Source organism: Corvus hawaiiensis, chromosome Z (genome assembly GCF_020740725.1).
Source record: "Corvus hawaiiensis isolate bCorHaw1 chromosome Z, bCorHaw1.pri.cur, whole genome shotgun sequence".
In the NCBI taxonomy this organism is placed as follows: Eukaryota; Metazoa; Chordata; class Aves; order Passeriformes; family Corvidae; genus Corvus; species Corvus hawaiiensis.
The window spans coordinates 59851305-59866181 of NC_063255.1; the positions used below are offsets into that span (position 1 = coordinate 59851305).

The window sequence follows — 14877 nt, forward strand, 5'->3', positions numbered from 1 at the left end:
TGACAAAATCACAACAATACTTTTGTGTTGTGGTTTGTTTTTTTTTTTTTTTTTTTCCTGAGCTTGGTCTGTGCTTAGGTTGGAATCTTACAGGAGGGATGTTATCTTATTCTGTCTTTCTCTATCAGCTAGCACAATGAGAGTCTCTGCTTGCAAGGAGCTTCAAGGCATTGTCGTGTCATGAATAACAACAGGGACAATAGTGCACTCTTACCTCAGTTTTGAAATGTCCCTCTCATTGCCACAAGAACTGGAGCTCAGACAATACTTCTGCTAGCTAGAGAGACCAGAAAGTGACACTGGCCAGTAAGCAGCTACTCATGGCAAGACCAGCTGCTAGAATTAGTCGTTGCCCCAGTAGGGCTACAAGGCTTCAGAACAAAACACTCTCGCAACCCCCATAATCAGTCTGCAAAAAGTAAATTATGTAGGTAGAACTTGTAGTCTTGAGCCAAAGCACTATGCAGGCAGCAGCTCTGGATTAGCTCCCATATGCACAGGGAACCTGTATATACCATAAGCGAATGGTAAACCCCAAATCATTTTAAGGTGTTAGGTGTTATAAGAAAATTATCTAGGGATGTAGTTTAATCCTGCCAGAGTCCCTTCCAGCACTGTCAAGACAATTGAACATTGCACAGGAAAAGTAAACAATTTTCTAGACAAAGACCTCCCAAACTAGTTCTAAAAACATGAAATTATTGTCATTTTTTTGTGGTTAAACCATATGAAAGTGATACAAAAGAACTCTTCTTATTTCTAAGATAAACATTCATTAGTGTGGAGAAAGGTTTGCCTGGAAGCATCTGACTTAACAGCTGACACCTGCCTGCATAAAGACATTCCTCAGTGCACAAGGGCTGTGAGGCAGCTGTGCATATGTGCATACAACAGAATGAGTAAATCACATATTATGTCAATACCGGCTTCCTCTTCTCCTCTGTCAACCAGTGCATCTTCCATTTGGCCATGAAGACTGAGAAGTCTGCACACAGCCCATGTATCTCCTCTCTTCCTTTTCCCTTATCAACCTGGAGCAGTGTTTGTGGTAAAGTTTCCTGTTTCATAGGTGTGAAAGGCTTTCTTGAGGCACATTTAACAGATGTATCTTTGGCTGAGTAAATATGCTCAGTATGACATCTTAAATACCATGTCAGAATGTGATCTTAAGCTCTGAACAGCAGGAAAAGATACTGTCCATTCTGTTTGGGTAGCATACCCTCTTGCAGTGAAGCTACAGGATTAAGATGAGACCTCCCAAGTCAGTTCTTTATAATCAAAGAAGTCTCAAAGAAAGCAGCACAAAAGCCAAGAATTTAACTGCAAGTGTTTTTTCATCCAGATGTTAAATGACTCACAGTAAAATCTGACTGCTCCTTTGAAATGAAGTATAAGAGCAAAGACCTCAACCCAGGTGTTTAAGCACAGATCTGAGTTCTCTAGGAAGTGGTCTCCCTACTGCTATGGTTCAATTTGTAGTTGAGCGAACATTACAAATACACATACAATATACACACACCTCAGAATAAAAGTGAGATTTAACTAAGCTCTGAAAAAGTTAATACTCCCTAAAAAGTAAAAAATGAAATTGCAAAGTACTTTTAAATTGTCACCAGCAAAACCAGAAAAACAATTGAAACTTCGAGTTGTTCAATGCCAGCTTGACAAAATCCATTGAACAGTATCACCACTGTGACAAGGGAGCTGAACAGGCAGGAAAGGTTTCAGGGGGCTGTTGTGCACAAGGGAGAATGAGGTGCTTTCTTCAAAAAGTATCTTCGTCATAAGCGAAGGAAGTCCATTAAAGATACGCAGACAACACACATAAGCAGATGATCAAAGGCTCAATGAAAGTTCTCTGTCAGGTGACAGAAATGGCCTGCATTCTGCAAACTTACTGATATCAATTAACACTGCAGCTCATTACAGCTGAATGTGGCCTGGAGCCAATATTTATATAACAGAGCCAAACAGAGGAACACAGAGAAGGAACTCAAAGTCTGAGAAGTACAGAGGGTAAATGGAATATGCATCAACTCTACAATCAACAGTTCTGATTGCTAGAGTAACCTTCTGACAGGCTTCAAGCAATATTTAAAATGTTCTGCACTTAAAAAAAGTCTTGCTGTCCCTTGAGTTGGAGGCAGAGAACATCAACTATTCAGGCAGGACAGAAAAGAGAGTTTGTGTTCCTCTGTCAACATTTTGAACAGTGGGAGGTTGTGCAGTAGGTCTTTCACGGGAATTTTGCAGACACAGACAGCTCGAACCACACAGGTACATGAAAAGGCAGCTTCAGGTAAGTGAACTGCTTTGGCAGAGAATTTGTTCGAGGGATTAGCAGACATGCTGGCTACTGAAAAGTGTCTCACACAAGACCTTTATTTTGGATGATAATTCCAGCATTGAGATAATTAATAGCAATGGCTGTCTTTAATGTAACTACACAGACCAGATTAGGTTTGAAAAGATAAATGAATACCAGTTTAGATTTGGGCTTATGTTTAAAGCAGAAACTTCTTATAAGGGCGTTGTTTAATGTATTATGTGAGATACAATGAAAATAGATCCGTGGTAGGCCTTTCAAGAATGAAACAGGAAAAGGCTAAAACAGTGGTTTTCCACCAGTGGTTTTCCACCAGTGAAGGTGGAAAGCTGGTTAAGAAATAATGCAGGGAGGTTTGAGGAATAGAACACAAATTGCAGAAGTTGTACTTGTAATGGGAGATGGCAGAAGCTGAATGAGGAGTCCATGGAGCAAACACACACCTTGGGAACTACAGCAGGGTGAGTTTGATCTAATGTACCTTGCCCTAAACCTACACTGAAGTAATGCACTAATTTATGAAATAAATTTTGCACATCAGTCTACATTCTATTGTAAAGAAGCAAAGGAACCACATCCTGGTTTCTGCTCAGGTAGAGTTAATTTATTCTCGGCAGCTGGTTGGATTCAGCATGAGAATAATGTTGATAACACACTGATATTTTGTCTGCTGCTAAGTAGTGTTTATACTAAGTTAAAGACTATTTTAATGTCTCATGCTCTGCCAGTGAGGAAGATCAGAAAAAAAATTTGAAGGAGCAGGACAGGTGACTCAAAGTAGCCAAATGGATATTGGATGCTGTAGAATGTCATGCCTGGTTTATAAATTGGAGAAGTTACCTGGAAAGGTGGCTGACTGGGGTGTAGACATGGGGTCTGGCTGGTCAGAAGGTGAGCAATAGTATTGTGCATCTCTGTTCTTCCTTGTTTGTTTTTCTTTCCCTCTTATTATTATTTTCATTATCATCATGATCATTTTTATTATCTACTATAATTATTGTATGTTATTCATGTTTCAATTATTAAACCCTCCTTCTACCAACATACTAGTTTTAGTTTTGATTCTCCTTCACATTCTACTGAGGTGTGAGGGGGTGAGCGAAAAGCTTTGTGGTGCTTAGCTGCCACCCGGGCTTAAATCACAACAGACAGTTTTACACCCTGCTGCCCATGACAGAGCTGCTTGATTTTGAAGACTCCCTAGCTCTTTTCACACTGCTGCTTTCCATGCAGGACTACATCATAAGCCAACACCTTTTCTTCAGACCTACCTTTATGCCATATGGAAAATATTAAAAACCACAGCTATTCCTTGAAGGAGACATCAACAAGCTTACAGACACCAGAAGACAAAGAAAGAAAAACCTCAGCAGGTGAGGAAGATGTGCAATCAACTTACATAATCTGAAATTCCTTCTAAAACTAAGCTTTTAAAAAATTAGATAGTTGAAAATGGATGTAGATGGCACAGAAATATATACAAAAATCCTGACTTCACAAATTGTAAGATCAATATTCACGAACAATGTGATTTTGTCCCACACAGTAACAAGACTCTCCCTAAATCTAAAGAAGCCTTTGCTGAAATGATAAGGGCAGGAAAGAAGTAAAGAAGATGTCACTGGATTGAATGGACAAAGCAAGCATATTCATGAATGAAAGAGTGTTCAGATAACAGTGAGTGGGTTTCAGAAATTCTCTAGCAAAACTCCAAGTTTTATGAGCAGTACTACCACAAAAACAGCAGATAATATGAGCTTCTTGCTGACCTGGCTGGCAGCATTACAGACATAATATTTTCAACAGGATGAACTGTTCCTGAGCTATTTCACCAGAGCACAAGATACAAAAAGACTGTCTCACAAAATCAGGCATACCAAATGTTTCTATAGTTTTTTTCACAGGGGAAAGACAGAACAGTAGAAGTTAAGAATATATCTATATAGCTATATGGTACTGTGATTGAACTCAGTAAACTCATAATGGCTGTTTATATTCCCTTATGTTCTGCTTTGAGGTTCCTTCCGTGCCCTTCTTGCAACATACTGTTAAAAAAGGCAGTACAAGAATTTTGTTCCAAGGGTGCATCCAGATCCAGTATTTTACATTGAAATTTATATTTATATCTTGCATATTTATATTGAGGGACCTGGCAAATATCATAATGTGGGTCCATGGGAACCTCATGCAGTTTACCAAGACCAAGTGCAAAAGTGCAAGATGCTGCACATGGGTGTAGTGGGTCCAGTTCACAACCAGGCACAAACACCAATTAAGTGCAGTGGTTTGGTCCAAAATACACAGTACTTACTTTTTACCTTCTGTGAGAGAATTAAGAGAAAGCAAAGCAGGCACAAAACTTAAAAGAATATAAAGAAGTTTATTAACAGACCTAAAAGAAAGGAAAAAAAAAATCATACCACACCTTCAGAACACTTCTCCCTCCACCCTTCTACCTTCTCCCACTGACAACGTAAAAAGACAACCCTTGAGATTTTCAGTCAGTTTACCACTTCTATAGTAACCTTTTTCAGTTCACTTGGGGAGAGGAGTCTCTCTTGCTCATGCTATGGAGAGATCTCCACAAGAAGTTCTCTCATGGCTTCAATGTCACAGCAAGACAGCCGCCCGGATTGGTTCTCTGCTCGCATGTGAGAGCTCCTTCCCTTGACTGACAGCTTTCCCCACAACTGCTTTTGAGGGTCCAGTCTTGAGCTAATGGGGTACCATTTTAAGGATGAGCTGTTCAGAAACAAAGGTTCTCTCCACCCATCTCTGGGAGCATCTTAATCTCTAGGAACAGAGGCCCTCCCCCTTCCCTGGGAGCAAAAGGGTCCTCATGGTCCTCATCATCATCTCTAGGAATAGAGGCTCTCCTCCTTCCCTGGGAGCAAAGGGGCCTCATCAAATTACAGCTACTGTCATTTGCTTGTTTCAGCACAGGTACTTTTGCTCGCAATTACAGTTTGAATGCTCCAACCCCCCCATGCTTTCATGAAATTACAACGGGTACTCTGATATATCACAGTCCATCACCACCATAGCTTTACAACAGAATTTCAGCTTCTAAGCATCTCCTCTTTCTCCTTCCTCAGAGTTTGAGCTCTTCCTTCTTCACTGACTTTGGTGTCTCTATGGTGTTTTCTTCACCTTCCCTCTTCCTCAGACTCGGAAGAGGATTAATGTCTGCAGGCTTCATCTGTTCTGGAAGAAATTTACAGCACTAAAAGGGTTAATCTCACCCAGGCCTTGCAGCTGGAATTTGCTTATCACTGTTGGTCACATGATCTTTGCCAGGCAGTGGGGCAGGGGCCCCAGACGAACCCTGGCTGCACCATGGGCTGCCTGCATGGAGCAGGGGAGAGGTGCCTGCACAGAGCAGGGCTGTGGGGATGGCCAGGGATGGAACAGGGCCGTGCCACAGCCGACCCGGCCAAGCCAAGAAAGGCCCGACCCGGCCCCGCTGGGCCCCCCCCAGTTACCTGTCCCAAGGCCAGAAGTAAGAGAGAGCTTTCCTGGGGTTTGTTCATTCTTAAATGTGGATCACAGAGGTGTGTCAAGCTCTTTAAGTGGCTTAAAAGTTGTCGATATTCAAACTAGCCAGTTGATAAGTTCTGTCAGGTCATAGAGGAAACTGTAAGCACCTCTTTGCAAGCGAACCACTTCTGTAGCTATGCTAACCCATGACAATGGGTCAGGGCAACCCCTGGTACCATCACAGGCTGGGGGATGAATAGATCAGAGCAGCCCCGCCCAGAAGGACTTGGGGGTAATGGTGGAGGAGAGGTAGGACATGACCCAGGAATGAGCACTTGCAGCTCAGAAAGCCAAATGTGTCCTGGGCTGCATCCAAAGTGGCATGGGCAGCAGAGCCGGGGAGGGGATTCTGCCCCTCTGCTCTGCTCTGGTGAGACCCCACCTGCAGTGCTGCATCCAGCTCTGGGGTCCCCAGCACAGGAAGGACATGGACCTGTTGGAGAGAGTCCAGAGGAGGCCACCAAGTTGAATGAAGCACTTCTCCTATGAGGAAAGGCTGAGAGAACTGGGATTGTACAGCCTGGAGAAGTCTTTGGGGTGACCTAATTGCAGCCTTCCAGCACATGAAGGGAGCCTACAAGAAAGATGGAGAGAGATTGTTCACAAGAGCATGCACTGACAGGACAAGGGGAAATGGCTTCAAACTTGAGAGTAGATTTAGATTAGATATTAGGAAGAAATTCTTTACTGTGGTGGTGGTGGGACACTAGCACAGATTTCCCAGAGAAGCTGTGGATGCCCCATCCCTGGAGGTGTTCAAGACCAGGTTGGATGAGACCCTGAGCAACCTGGTCTAGTTGAAGATGTCCCTGCCCATGGCAGGGGTGTTGGAAGTAGATGATCTTTAAGGTCCTTCCCAAGCCATTTGATGATTCTATTCTTTTTTACTTTATATTTTGAGATCCTGAAACTGACCAATAATATATTTAGTAGCTCACTCACTCTACTCTATTTAAAGATGGTTTCTTTCACACTGATATTTAGAGACCCAAACATGCAGGTACTACTCACACACAGTGGGGAGGCTCTAAACTCACATTATACCCAACCCCCACTCAAAACAACTATGTTTTAAAGTAGTCACATTTGTGGAAGTATCAAGTGATTCTGACTCAATGGAAAGAAAAATTGTATTCAAAGTGTTGGTATCATAAAAGCTAGGATGTACATAGGCAAACTTAAAGGGATTAAAACACTTAGTATCTCCATCCTAACTGCTATATCAACATAAGTTTGTGTGCAGAATCCACAGAGTGGCAACTTAATGCACTTCTCCAAATTCTCCTGAGTGAGAAACTGGCTTCTTAGATCTTGGAGAAAATAATGACTTTAGACAATACAGTTTGCTTCCTCATGGGAAGGGAAATGACCTTGTCTGATGTACCCAAAAATCTTTGTTCAGACCAGAACAATGGAAGCATTATAATTACACAAACTTCCATCCAGTATAGTTACAATAACACAAATCTGTGGATCCATTGGGTGGTAACTAGATACATAGACCTCTGTGTGAGTGCTTCAAGTGTCTCCCAAGGCTGCGAATGACTAAGACCTACCAACAGCTGGTTAGAGTACACAATACATCAGCTTAGTCACAATTCTAATGGGTAGCTGCACACTGAAGATGGAAATTTTCATGGACACAAATAGGTCTTGCTGTGCTTCTGGAGATGTGACAGACCAACTTGGCAGATAGAGAAGTCTTTGTTTAATCAGTCTGACTCCTTTAATATGTACTTAATTCACTCCAAATGGAACGGAAGGGGAGGCACCTTCTCCAATTATTTCACGTGTGAATCTTTCTGATGAGTAACTATGTTACAGAACTGTACAGTATATTTTCAGGAATTAGGGCCATATTTTTATTTTTCTACATATCTTATTTTTTCATCCATAAAGGGCCATATTTTTATTTTTCTACATATCTTATTTTTTCATATACAGGTGCAAATGTATTGGGTATTCCCCAGACTACTCTTACAAGTTACTTCAGCAATACTGTAAGTGGAAGATAAAATAGTGCTGTTCATTTCACCCCTTTTTAAAGGAAGCAAAGATGCATAGCAAAATCAACCATTTAAAGGACCCTTTAGCTTGTTTCATACGTTAATGCTGAAGTGAAAAAGTAAATCCTGGTCATTATGCTACAAAACATTTGACTTAACTTCATATTTGGCACAAAAGGGAAGACATACTTTTTTTGCAGCTGTTGGGAAAGCTTTTTTGGGGAATGAAATCCAGCTGTTGAGGCAGTAAATTAATACCCAAGAAGATTGAGAATAAATTTAGAGAAAAAAATGAGGAGTAGAAGCTAACCTATGAAACATTGGAGTGAGATGTATTTGTTCAAAATACTGAAAAATATCAAGTGGCAGCGAATCCTCAATTCTGGCAAAAGTGAAGAGAAGGGTGGGGAGAAGTAGACTGTATTAAGGTGACTAAACTCAGAAAACTGACTGTGCCACGAAAAAAAGAGGAGTACTTTGTACTCTGCAGAGGAACTCAGTAAGTCCCTAGCATGAGTTAAAGCTAATACTCATCACAAACCAAGCTATAACAAAACTGTACTAGGGCATGGCAAGATTGTTTCAACACAAGCGTGTACTAACTTGGAGAAATTAGTGAACTGGAGATCTGTGTAGAGGAAAATAATCTATCTAGGTATACAGTATTCTGAACAAGAAGTGTGATTTATCCCTCAAAGTAAGAAGGATATATGGTATAAGTTACTAAAAAAAATAATTTGCAATTGCACTCTAATATTTTATGAAGATAGTAGTCTGATGGGAATATAAGCTGAAGTGAAGGAAAATCTCTATTAATGTAATAATATCTAATGAAGGAACCATCTTATTATTTAAAAAAGCAAAATGACTGGAGATGACCTCTGAAATTTTAAACTAGAAGAGATGGAAGCAGGGTGTGATGGAAGCTCCAGAGCTGCTCCTCTGACCCTCCAAACTTGCAAGTTGCTTTGCTTTGCATTTCAATGTGACACACATGGCTGAAAAGGGTCTCCTTGGGGACTTCACTGTAGCTGTACTTGAGCAAGGGACACTGAGGAGCATGCAGTTACTGCCCCACCACAGGCAACACAACCAGAGAGAAAGGGGAAGAGCAGGCTGTCAGACACATCTTGGACAACCTCTTGAGAGCTGGAAAGGGTGCAAAGCACAAGACTGTATTATAGAAAAGGGGAGGGAAGAGAAATGTTTTTAGGTCACACAGTAATATGTTTTAAGGCTGGGGTGGTATTACAGTAGTGGGGGTAGGCATGCAGGTAATGCAGGCGAGTGCATAACAGGGCAGGGCAGCTTGTCTACATGTCCCTGTACCGGCCTGTCTTCAGCACAGTAAACCTAGGCAACAAATTACCTCATGATTCCCTCACCAAGTCCACGACTTCTGTCTAAGACATTTCTCGAACTAAAGGCTTCAAATAAGGGTGAATCTGCCCTGTGTTACAGCATATTCCTTCTAATGTCTGATTCTCCAACCTCTTCCACCACTGGTTCAAGCTGTGGTCTGTGATCCCAGAAGGCTCTGTGGGCTACATCTTAAGAGGCTCTCAAAGACATTCTCAATACACTTCAGCTAAAAATAGACTTAAATGCATCCCATTAAAAAAATATGTCAGTTGTTTGTGAGGATTTGAAAACCTGTCTGTGTCACAAAGAGACAGTAACACCATCTTTGCCTCATTAATGCTAATTCTAACTTACAACTCTGAAAAAAACCCCCAAACTGCAACATAACAACTGGTATCCCCTGCCAGTATCTGTAGACATAATGACCTGCAGATCTTTTAACTTTTTTCATGAATTAGACAGAGATGCTCTAATATTTCACCCCACCAATGCAAAACACATATGCACTGACACCCTTCCACACAGAGGTCACCTTTAATGGATTAGAGAAAGCTCTGGTCCTTTCACACATATTGAATTAATTTCAGACTCTTGATGGGAGCATGTCTTACACTAAGTCTGACCTATCACCAATCTAATGCATTGAAAAACATGTTGATTTTTTTATCCTTTGTTTTACTTTAGCTGGGAAATAGAGCAAAACAGATGACAATACCACATTCACCAAATTAACATTAAAATAATAACAGGTGATTCATCACACAAACACAAATCAAGCTGACAGAGAAAATAAGAAAAAGAAAGAGAAAAAACCACCTATGCAATGAGGTAGAGCCCAGACTAACACAGGCAATGTTTACCTTTTCGGTCAGGTATCAGAACCACTCAGATGGTTTCCTGTATTTTCTTGCAAACCACAGAGGCTTGAAGTGGTAAAGGGAGAGTGCTGGAGTGAAATTGTGTGCTATTCCTAGAACCATCTGCTTTTTCTTATTTTTTTTTCCTTCATTTTGTGGAATTTAGCTGTTCTTTGTTGTACAGAAATAAAAGTTTAGTTTTGAAAATATTCATGAATAAAGCTGTAGAAATTGCCCCTAATTTCCTCCATTTTCAGCCATCTGGTTTTCATTGCTTTGCTTCTCTCTTCTCTACTCCATACATGTTTACCAAATCTTTTCAACATGCATTGGCCAAATTATTGAGCAGTTATAATTAATGACACAGTTACAACATTCTCTTTCACCCCTTTGGTAGAGTTTGTTGGCTCACCATGAGGTACTCATGCTGTTGCTCTTATAAACAAGAGCAATTATATCTGATTAGATGATGACTGCCTCTGTAATTTGGGCTGTGGAGGCTGAGGAAAAGACACATTTCGGATGTGAGTAATTTTGTTGTTGAAAACAGCAGAGCCAACATTGACACGGGGTTCTTCTAATTGTTTTTTTGGTAATTTAGAATACAAACATAGCAATTAGCAAAACTGAGTGATCTTCCCTTTTATTTTTTTCACTTAGAGAAGAAGCTTCTAGACATTGAACAGCTATTCTGAGTTTACTTCTAGAAGACCGTAGCTCTGCTCAATTATTGCTATGTAGTTCTTCGAGTGATACAGCTTGACTGACACTAATTAAGTAACTGAATGACTGAATTAAAATCGTCACAGTCTTCATTCCTCTCTTTCCTGTAGAAAGCATCCTGGCTCTCCTAGTACATCAAAACAAGATATATCCTTTTTCTAGAACTATTAAACAAGGGCATACCGAGTTAATGTCAACAAATTTTACTCTGTAGCTATTGTGCGAAAGGCACTTACTAGCTCACAACTTAGCAAGCAGCTCTGCAGTGTTTCCCATTTTCTTAGTTCAGTTCAAACCGGGAAATTTTGTTACACTGTTTTCCAGAAGAAAAGGGTCTGGACTCTTTTTCTGCTATTGTTCTTGAAGCAATAAGCAAAAAGCTCTCAATAAAATCTGAAACCCCAGGAGACTCAGCTGGGATTTGAATATGGAGGAGATCTTCCAATTTTTTTGTGCACAGCTCTTCCTGATTCTTATTCTTTCTTCTGTAAAAATTTTAAGTATGAGATTTTTCTGACTCCATACAGCTGTGAATATCTGAAGACAGATTTCTGTGGTTTAGTTTTTTGTCTCTCTTCCATGTACTCAGAATAGTAACGTGCTAAGATATTAAGCCAGAATTTCAAAGAAAATTTCAAAGCATTCTCAGCTGCTGTACAAGCACCATCACCTCTCAGTGTTTTCATAAATGTGAAGTATATTGACAGTATATTCTACCTTTTACCATATTCTGTTCCAAGACAGACCAGGGCAGTTAGGGATTGAAAAGGCTGATGACACCACAGATTAATTGCAAGTGAGTAATGAAGTTTTCTAGTCTGTCCACATCTATTTTCAGTAAGGAGCAAAATGAACAGTAACAGAGCAGATCCTTTTAGTATCATTCTTCTAAATTGTCTAAAAGAAAAAAGATGGATCAAAACCAGAGTGAAATTACTTCTCACCTACTACTTCTACAATATCTTTCTTGAGGTCCATGCCTTCGAACATCCAGAAGGGCTGGTGAGATTCTGTAGTTCAGTGCTTTTTTTATCTATAGTAAAACAGCTAAATCAATTGTTTACACAACTAACCCTTTGAGAGGCTACAGAGTAGCCTCACATGTAACTAAAAACGCCCGTAGCAGAAGCAACATTAAGTTTTGAAGTTCTAACTTTTAAATGTTCTCCAACTTGAGCTAAGCAAGATCTTTAACTGTACTAAATTTTAGATGCAAGTATTAAATTCTTGTATTAAATTTTAGACACAAGCATTAAACATGCTGAGCTGTTTAGGTTCAAGAAACGTCACTGGAATAATTTCCCTAAATATGTTAGGAGATAATTTCATTCTCTTGGGCAAGACTTCTCAGCCTTTTCTTCATGCTGTGGACAATATTTCCTTGCCTACCAAGACATTAATTACCATCTCAGCTGCCTTTTCAGTGGAATGCCTCCTCTACCCACAACAACTGCATGCTTCAGCAGTCACTTAAACATCAAGAATATTTTAGGAAAGTGGGTTTTATAATTTTAGCTTCTGTTAATGTGCTTAAGCAGCTGGAAAAAAGAGAGAAGAGCCAACACTACGACGCCAGCCAGCTCTCTCTATAAGTCATCAGCAAGAGCTCTGGGAAGTATCAATGGTTCACAGATTTTGGAAACTCCTGTAAAAGAGATCTAAGTTACAGCCACAGTGTATTATAATTTTTGGACTTGTCAGTGGGTAGAAATGCCTTCATCAGCATTCATAAGGACACGATTTTAGCCTAAATTTCCATCAGACTCCTGGGTCAAAATTTCTTGAATTAGAATTCTGAAGCATCTTATAATTTAAACGAGGAGTAAATCTAATTTAAATAAATAATCCTTTATTTTTTTCCATATTTAAAGTATTAAAGCTGCTGTAAATAATGATTATAAAGCAAAAATCTTTATACACTATCTGTTTCATTAACACACCATTGTATTTAATACAGTGACACTGGTAGGTGTAGCACTTCAGAAACTTGAAGGAAGTAAGGTAATTATACCATCACAGTCTGCCTGGTAGACACATCAACTTGCCTTGTTGCCTCTCTTTCCATTAGCCATGTTGCCTGCAGTCTGCAGGCCTACTTGCTCTGACCAGAGGAACCATTCTGCAGAATACGTGCTGTTCTTCATCCTGGGCCACTTAAATCTCTGCAGACAGGCAATTTCCTCCAGACTGAAGGGGCTTCAGGAGAGAAGTTGTATATACAGGGGAGAGAGTCATTTCCCCTCTTCTCAGTTGCAGCCCTAGGGGTGGATTAAAGCTGCCTTGTCTTCCCCCTCTGCATCAATCCCCTTTCACCTCTGCTTCACAGGCTGATTCTCACCTACAGTATGATCATCTTGTAATTCATGGAGGGAAATGCATGCGTATGGTTGCTTTAAACTAGCTCCACTCTGGTAGCAAGGTTATCACAGTGCTACCACTGTGCATAATAACAACATAATAATTCAAGAAGTATTCGTGCAATTACTCACATTACTTTTGTAACAAAAGTCACATAAATACTGGCCTATATGAATGTGTTTTGTTTTTTCTTAACTACTGAGTACTTATTTTTTCATGTCAGAATTGGTGGTTGATCAATCTTCTACCATGCACCCTCAGCTGCAGTGATGCTTCTACCTATTGATTACCACAAGAGTTCCACCTACAAAGTTACTTTCAAACATTTATACAATATTTGTGCGTTATTTCCAACAATGAAGACAATATAACAAAGTCAGGGTTTCAGTATCTTCATAACCAATGCTTGTAATACTTTGGTAAAGAAATTTCAACCTATTTGTCTCTGCTTGTCACAAATTCAAAATCCTGATTACCAACCAAACCATTATTTATGTCCTTATTGTTATTTCATGCTGGCTGTCTTTGACTTTTAATGTGAACTTTCTCTGCATATCCCAAATCTACTATTATTCATAATGACATACCTCTCCATAGCCTGTTGTCTTATAAATCATACATACACCTACCAATACACACTCTAAGGTATATCTACCACCTGGACAGCCCTGAGTGTTTTAAATAGTCCAAGGTTATACATCAATGTATTTAAAATCTGCTGCAGTGTCACAATGGAGTAAATGCACCTGTGTACATCTGGGAAAAAAGACAATATGTATACACTACATCTTAAAGACTTGACAGGACCTATTTAAATAAACCACAAGAATGTCATAACAGATATTTTCTGTTGTTGAGGGTGCAGATGTGAATCTCTGCAGAGAAAAATCTGCTGTTTTTAGGGTCATGATTGTGGAAACTGCCTGATCCTAGGGAGGAACAGGTTCTGCAAAACCTTATCCTAACAGCGGAGGTTGGAGAAGTCTCTTTAAACTTGTCAAAACTCTGGGTAAAGTTAAGACAATCCATAAATTGTCTACTTGAAGGACTTGAAGAGGCAAGTAGTCTGAAGTTTGCTCTTTGGTCTTACTGCTGCTTTGTACTTCCCGGTCAATATGACTGTGGCAGGAAGAGGCTGTAAGCCCCTGCAGTCTAAGAAAAGCATCCTTGAAGCAGTGTGTGTCTCCAGACTGAAAGGCAATAGAGTTTGGGGTCACTTAAAATTATGCCTACCTTGGGGGGCAGGGGTCCAGGCTACAGGCCTTCAGCAGCTGTGGAGGACGACGGCTGCTAACACATAGTGTCTCGTCTGCAATCTCCCTAGTTTGTTTGTTCAGACAGGTCACCACAGCCTCCTGGACACCTGCACACAACAAATAATGGTCACAGACAGCTCTCCATACCTGCAGGGGCAGCCAAGATCAGAGTTGGGCCCAAGAGGGCCAGCAAGGCTGCCCTGGTCACACCCAGCCTTAGGCTGGCAGCTCTGGGCTGCAGCCCCAGCTGTAGACTTGTCATTGCTTTCAGTCTCTCTGAAAGGTTTCTCAGTTGCAGTGAATAGTCCCTGGGTTCATTCACCGCTCACCTGCCTGGACAGAAAATTGTCCACTGCTCTCATTTTTTCCCCAATGAGTGAAATGAGGCACTGTATTTTTCAGGCCAAGCAGGCTAAGGTGTGGAGAAGGCCATGGCTTTCATATGCTGTATT

The 14877-nt window shown here is 40.5% G+C and overlaps 1 protein-coding gene across 3 annotated transcripts in view; it reads right to left on the bottom strand.

Annotated features, from left to right (window-relative positions):
- The window catches only part of ADAMTSL1 (ADAMTS like 1), a 414253-nt gene that overhangs the window by 58742 nt on the left and 340634 nt on the right, over positions 1–14877 (bottom strand). For all 3 annotated transcript variants that reach the window (XM_048292487.1, XM_048292486.1, XM_048292488.1), the window contains one exon: positions 14403–14532. In XM_048292487.1, the coding sequence (XP_048148444.1) occupies positions 14403–14532 (130 nt within the window). The remainder of the gene's footprint in view (positions 1–14402; positions 14533–14877) is intronic.